General features: G+C 41.1%; 1 protein-coding gene across 1 annotated transcript; it reads left to right on the top strand.

The window, feature by feature from the left end:
* The first annotated feature begins 1,578 nt into the window (after positions 1–1,578).
* On the top strand, positions 1,579–6,297 carry LOC115889068. The gene has a single exon (XM_030908982.1). The coding sequence runs from the start codon at positions 1,579–1,581 to the stop codon at positions 6,295–6,297; it is 4,719 nt and encodes a 1,572-aa protein (XP_030764842.1).
* Positions 6,298–6,883: the final 586 nt, after the last annotated feature.

Genomic DNA, 6,883 nt, shown 5'->3' with positions numbered 1-6,883 from the left:
GCTTTAGTAGGCTTGGTACTTTATTCAGAATTCGGATTAAATATTAATATTTATATCACAGTAGCGGATTAAATATTAATATTTATATCACAGATAGTCCTATTGCTTAAAAAAATTTGTAGGGCTATTATCAAATTTAATACCTATGATGATGACACATTAAAGCATGACTTCAACAAAAGCTTACGTATATACGTATTGATATGTACAGATGTACACACATAAATATACTGTATGACAAAAAAACTGCGTCAAGTAGTCTTAGAAATCAATATATCATTCTCCATATAATTTAACATATCAGTGACTGCAGTCTGCGTTTTCGAAAGGTTTCTCGCTATTCAATGGAGCTATCATCAATGCTGTTTTTTGATTCATATCATATAGCATTTGACTAAAGGCTATTATTGCAGTAAGTTATTACTAATATATGCTTATGTTTTTACAGTGCCTCTTGGAATTGTTTTTGGACTAGATTATAATGAAGACAGTCGAGAGAATCAGTCGAAACAACCACTCAATAGTGTTTATTCAAGACCATCCTTAAATTAACCATCTGTATGTAAAACAAAAACAATATCGAACAACAGGAATATAGGAAATGAAGTTGTACTTTGTAAATACTTTGTGTTTTATTTACTTCGTATCCCACCTTCGCATATTGAATGTATCAAAACTTATCAATTCAGCATATGCGGATTGTCAATTTGACTTCTGCTTATGCTGAATTAATAAGTTTGGATACATTCAATAATAATTATAAAAAATATGGTAATATTTAAATATCCCGCCCTGAAAATTAAATAATAGTTGATAGGTCTCAGGATAGATGGCGCCACAAAACCGTCGAAAGTTTTTGTAAGGAGGTTTCAATTCTATTTTGTTTTCTATGGAGGGCCTATTATAATCAGGTGGTTGTCAGAGCCAGTATATATTTTTAGGGAACAATTTCTGTTACATTTTTTAGAATAAAGGTAATTTCAGTTTAAGATGCACATGTTTTTCTCGATCTTATTCAAAAGTGAAAGTTTATGGATTTACTGTTGGTGACGGTTGGTTTTGGGAACTCTTGTCTATTAATTTATGACCGAAGACAAGGGTTCCTTCGAGGACGTAGTTCAAGTGGCTTTTGAAGTAGGTACTGAGTTAAAACATGTGCCTTATTTTTTAGAAAACTGAATATTTGGGATTTTAGTCTTTAGTATCGTATAGATTTTAAAAGGAAGCGGAAGGCGGAGTCGTACCGGGTTTTGTATAATTTACGCTTTTCCATTCTCTTTCTTAATTAATCATTTATTCGTGGATTTTGTTTATTATTAGTTGCAAGTAAGCTCAGTATTTAATAAAGGTTGTATATATGTAAATAAATACGGCTTTTATTTCCAAGGAGACGTGTTGTTAAGACGGGTAGTTTTTTCGACGCGACATTTAGTGGCGACCGTGACAGGACTGTGGCTGAACTTGTAACTTTTTTGTTATTCGAAAGCGAATTCGCGTGTAAGTGATTAGGGCGATACTCGCTGAACTTTGCGGTAACTAACGTGTGGTTTACGGATTGTGTTTGTTGCGTGATCAAATATGGAACAACAAAGGAAAAATCGCAAAGTACTTCGCACTTCTTTTTCGAAGGTGGCAAATGAGCTTTCAGATTTGCTATCTAAAGGCGAAGTGGAAAGTCGGCTTGTACAAGTTTCGTGGAACATTCTCCAGCAAAAACATGATAGTCTCAAAAAACTGGATGAGACGATTTTCAATACGATGCTGGAAGAAGACGTTAGCGAAAAGGATTTATTGACAGAGACTGAAGGAAACGACACCTATGAGCACAAGTTTTGTGATCTGTGTATACGCTGTGAGGAGTTCTTCAAGCCACCCGCGTTGGCTGCCGAGGTGAGGTCGAACCACTCATGTAGCGGTAAACAAACAGTTATTGAACCAGGTAGGCGTAAATTTAAGTTACCGGTGCTGGAGTTTAAAAAGTTTGATGGGACTATTAAAGACTGGCTTCCGTTTTGGTCCCAATTTAGGAAAATTCATGACGATCTTGATTTGGACTTAAGTGACAAGGTCGAATATTTAGTTCAAGCAACGGTTGCCGGAAGCCGTGCCAGACAATTAGTGGACAGTTTTCCCGCGACGGGTACTAATTATTTGAAGATAGTCGATTGCTTAAAAGCGCGATTCGGTAGGGACGATCTTCAAATCGAAGTTTATGTGCGTGAGTTGTTGAAATTAATAATAAGAAACGCTACGTCGAACGAAAAAATCGAGATCTCTTTATTATACGATAAAATAGAGACGCAATTACGTGCGTTGGAAACACTCGGCATTACTTCCGATAAGTACGCGGCTATGCTGTTTCCATTAATCGAATCGTGTTTCCCGCCGGACCTCCTTCGTATTTGGCAACGTACGTCAACGGTCACTGAGGGTAATGGGGAGTCTAGTTTAGAAGACCGCCTAAAAAGTCTAATGTTATTTTTAAGACACGAGGTAGAAAACGAACAACATGTATGTTTGGCGATGGAAGGGTTTGGTTTAGGATCAGGTTTAAATAAAACTAAGAAGAATTTGGAACATAGGAATACCGGTGTAGATAATAGCGGGAACGTGAAGTTTAGGTCTGTGCCAACTGCATCAGGCTTAGCAAATAACACCAGGGAACCGCAGTGCGTTTTCTGTAACAACAATTCGCATGAAAGCGTCAAATGTTTTCGGGCAAAGAAGTTGTCAGTCGAACAGAAACGCGACAAGTTGGGCGATTCCGGTGCATGCTTTCGGTGTCTCAAAATCGGGCATATTTCACGAAGATGTCACATGAGAGTAAAATGTGTCACTTGTGGTAAATCACATATGGAAATTATGTGTCCAGGGCTGGCGAAAGGTATACCACAAGTCACAGAACCACCACTTACATCGGACATCACGACCAATGCAGACGCCAGCCAGGTATTAGTAGCCAACCACAGCACGAACACCCAGGTATTTTTGCAAACCCTCCGCGTACAATTATACGGAACAGGGCGCTCCAAAGTTGTACGGGTTTTAATCGACACTGGTTCCCAGAAGTCGTACATTTTAGGGTCAACGGCCACTTTGTTAGGTTACACCCCCAAACAAAAGATAAATTTATTACATGGATTGTTTGGGGGAAGTCAGATCATGCGGCAACATAACGCTTATGAAATTAATTTACGACATAATAGTTATGCTTGTACTTTCGAAGCTCTTGACCAGGACGTCATTTGCAATGCGGTTTCGCCTATCTTTGATGGAGTTTGGTTGGAAGAAATGAGTCGGTTGGGTATTGTGCTTTCGGATACTTCGACCCTGTCACCTATTGAGGTGTTGATTGGTGCAGATGTGGCGGGGAAGTTGTACACGGGCCGAAGACATATTTTGCCATGTGGTTTGGTGGCAGTAGAAACCCTATTAGGCTGGACCTTGATGGGCAAGATACCTGAAGGACGTAATAGTGTCGAAACTTTGTCGGCTTTAAGTCTTTTCGTCAATGACACATCATTGGCCAACTTGTGGAAACTGGAGACGTTAGGCATCGTGGACTCATCGGAGCAAATGACACGGGAAGAAAGCGCTTTGGCGGCAAAGGATTTATTTTTAAAGACAATTACCGTCAATGGCGAGTCCAGGTACGAAGTCCGCCTACCTTGGTTAGAGGATCGCCCAGAATTGCCGAATAACTACAATCTTGCCAGGAAAAGACTTGACAACACTGTTAACAAGTTACGCAAGGATGGACTTTTCGAATTATATGACAGGGTTTTTGAAGAATGGCTTGCGGAAAACATAATCGAAGAAGTCCCTCAGACGAATACAGGCCAGGCCCATTATCTGCCACACCGGCCGGTTATCAAAGAATCGAGCACAACGAAAATTCGGCCGGTATTTGATGCATCAGCTAAAGAAAAATATAAACCCTCTTTAAACCAGTGTCTCGAGAAAGGGTTAAACCTTATAGAGGAAATTCCGAATATTTTTCTGAGATTCAGGACCAATAAAATTGGAGTGGTATCGGACATTAGAAAAGCCTTTTTACAGATCGGTGTACACGAGACCGACAGGGACTACCTACGATTTTTATGGGTCAATAAAGACGGTGGTCAAAAAATTTTTCGGCACCGAAGGGTGGTGTTTGGCATTAACAGTAGCCCATTTTTATTAGGGGCCACGCTAGAATATCACTTGACCCAGATGCTGCAAAAGGCAGGTACACATTATTCAGAAGGAACAGTGCAACAATTATTAAAGAGCTTTTATGTCGATAATTGCGTGACAAGCGTCGCAAATGAGGAGCTTTTGGTAAAGTTTATTAACGAGGCGTCTTCAATAATGGCTGAAGGAGCATTTGATTTGAGAGGGTGGGAGTATACCAACCAAGTGCAACCAAACGAATTCTACTGTGGTACCACGGTACTTGGTATGACATGGGATACCACCAAAGACACCTTAAGCCTTAAGTTGGAGCTAGAAAACTTTGCCGAAATGCTTAGTAGGCCGGTGACAAAAAGATTTATGTTATCATTGGCTCAACGACTATTCGATCCGATAGGGTTCACCTGTCCTGCTACATTGTACCCTAAAATTTTACTGCAACAGACGTGGGAGAAATCCATAGGTTGGGACACTCCAGTTGACGAAGAAATGGCCAAGAACTTTCGATCATGGATGGAAGAACTCCCATTTTTGATTGAAATAAGAATTCCGAGATGGATAGGTGCGGGAGCTGAAGACGCCAAACAATGGGAAATACATACGTTCTGCGACGCCAGTAAGAGTGCTTTCTCTACTGTTGTGTTTCTGCGAGGTATTCAACAAGACGGGAGTGTTTTTATTCATTTATTAGCCAGCAAATCACGAGTAGCGCCTATCAAGAAGTTGTCAATACCTAGACTTGAATTGATGGCTGCTCTAATTGGAGTTCGTTTGTTTAATAATGTTAGAAAAAACCTAGATATTAATGCTGAAGTATTTTTTTGGACGGATTCCTCTACAACACTATTTTGGATTCAACACGAAGAAGAGTGGGCAACTTTTGTGATGAATAGGGTAGAGGAAATAAGAAGGACATCGCCGGTCAGCAGTTGGCATCATGTTCCAGGAGTAGTTAATCCTGCCGATCTTCCTTCACGTGGATGCTCGGCTAAAAAACTGCTTCAATCAAAATGGTGGGAGGGACCTAGTTGGCTTTACCAAGACAGTTCACACTGGCCAACACAAAGTTTTAATTTGATTGAAGCAGAAATATCTCAGGAAAGAAAGAAGAAGCTGGTTACGTCGCTAGTTAACAAAGACACGGAGGTAATGAACACGGATGACTGGCGCCTCAACTATTTTGGAAACTTTACAAAGACAGTACGCATGCATGCTTGGATAATCCGGTTTTGGCACAATGTTACAAACAAGGAAAATAAACGTAAAGGTCCACTTGCTGCTGAAGAGATTGACGTAGCAGAACAAAAGATATTGGGGCTGGTACAGCGCGAATGTTTTGCCGAGCACAACGACAAACACTTGGCTTCTCTGGACGTCTTTAAAGACGAAAACGGCATTATTCGCTTAAAATCTAGGATAAGTAATAGAAATGATTCGGAATTATTTAGATATCCTATAGTTTTGCCGTCCAAACATCCTGTAGTAACACAATTGGTATTTCAAGAACACAAAAATTCATGCCACACGGGTGTTCAGGCCCTAATTAGCATATTGCGCGAAAAATTTTGGATTTTAGGTGGAAGACGTGCAATAAAGTCGGTAATATCAAAGTGTGTAATTTGTAGAAGACACAGCAGTAAGCCCTTTGATGAAAATGCTCCCCCGCTACCCTTAGATCGTGTTCGCGATTCGGCCGCCTTTGAGGTCATTGGCGTAGATATGACCGGTCCTTTGTATATTAAAACGGGCGAAAAAGTGTGGATTTGCATCTTTACCTGTGCAGTGTATCGCGCGGTGCATTTCGAACTTTGCATGTCGCTGTCTACAGCTAGTTTCATGCAAGCATTAAGACGCTTTATTGCTAGACGGGGGCGGCCGAAAACAATTTATAGTGATAACGGGACAAACTTTGTTGGGACTGATAACGCGTTTTCACGTTTAGACTTTACGAAAATCGCCGAAGAAAGTGCCGTACAACGCATTACGTGGCGGTTTAACCCCCCCAACGGGTTCGTGGTGGGGCGGGTTTTGGGAAAGACTCATCGGGATTCTGAAACCGTTGTTAAGAAAAGTGTTGGGTCGAACTTCACTTACTTACGAGGACTTGTCAACGGTGATTTGTGATTGTGAGTCGGTAATAAATTCGCGGCCCTTAACTTTTAGCAGCAATGACGCTAATGAACTGACTCCATTAACACCGATGATGTTCTTGAGAGACATAAAAGAGTGTGGTGTTCCTGACATCGACGACGTTGACCGGGAAACTCTTTGCAGAAGATTGGTTTACAAACTTAAATTAAAAGAAGATCTGCAAAAAAGGTTCCGTAGCGAATACTTGGGGCAGTTACACCTTGCTCAAAAGCGCCACGGTGGACGGAAAGTTACGGTAGGAGAAGTTGTCCTGGTGGGAAATGACCAGGATAAACGCATGGATTGGCCAATGGGGAGAGTAGCAGAAGTGATCCGGGGAAAAGATGACAAAGCTCGCCTTGCAAAGGTCATCACAAGTAAAGGGATGTACCTACGACCCATTCAACGACTATATCCTCTGGAATGCAGTGATCCCGCTATTTTCGACGCGATTTTGGATGATTTGACTCACCCTGAGCAGACCGGGGCCAACCAGGATCCAGCACCTCCTGTAGTGACCAAGGCAAGTGCGGGAAAATGTGCCGCGAAATCGGGAGTGAATGAAAGTAAATCATCCGTC

This window comes from Sitophilus oryzae, unplaced genomic scaffold (assembly GCF_002938485.1).
Source record: "Sitophilus oryzae breed Bouriz unplaced genomic scaffold, Soryzae_2.0 scaffold_810_pilon_pilon, whole genome shotgun sequence".
In the NCBI taxonomy this organism is placed as follows: Eukaryota; Metazoa; Arthropoda; class Insecta; order Coleoptera; family Curculionidae; genus Sitophilus; species Sitophilus oryzae.
The sequence above is the reverse complement of the archived record's forward strand: the minus strand, read 5'-3'. Positions and strand labels throughout refer to the sequence as shown.

Excerpts from the sequence above, each read along its gene's own strand:
- LOC115889068 (XM_030908982.1), top strand. The coding sequence starts at position 1,579 with ATGGAACAACAAAGGAAAAATCGCAAAGTACTTCGCACTTCTTTTTCG.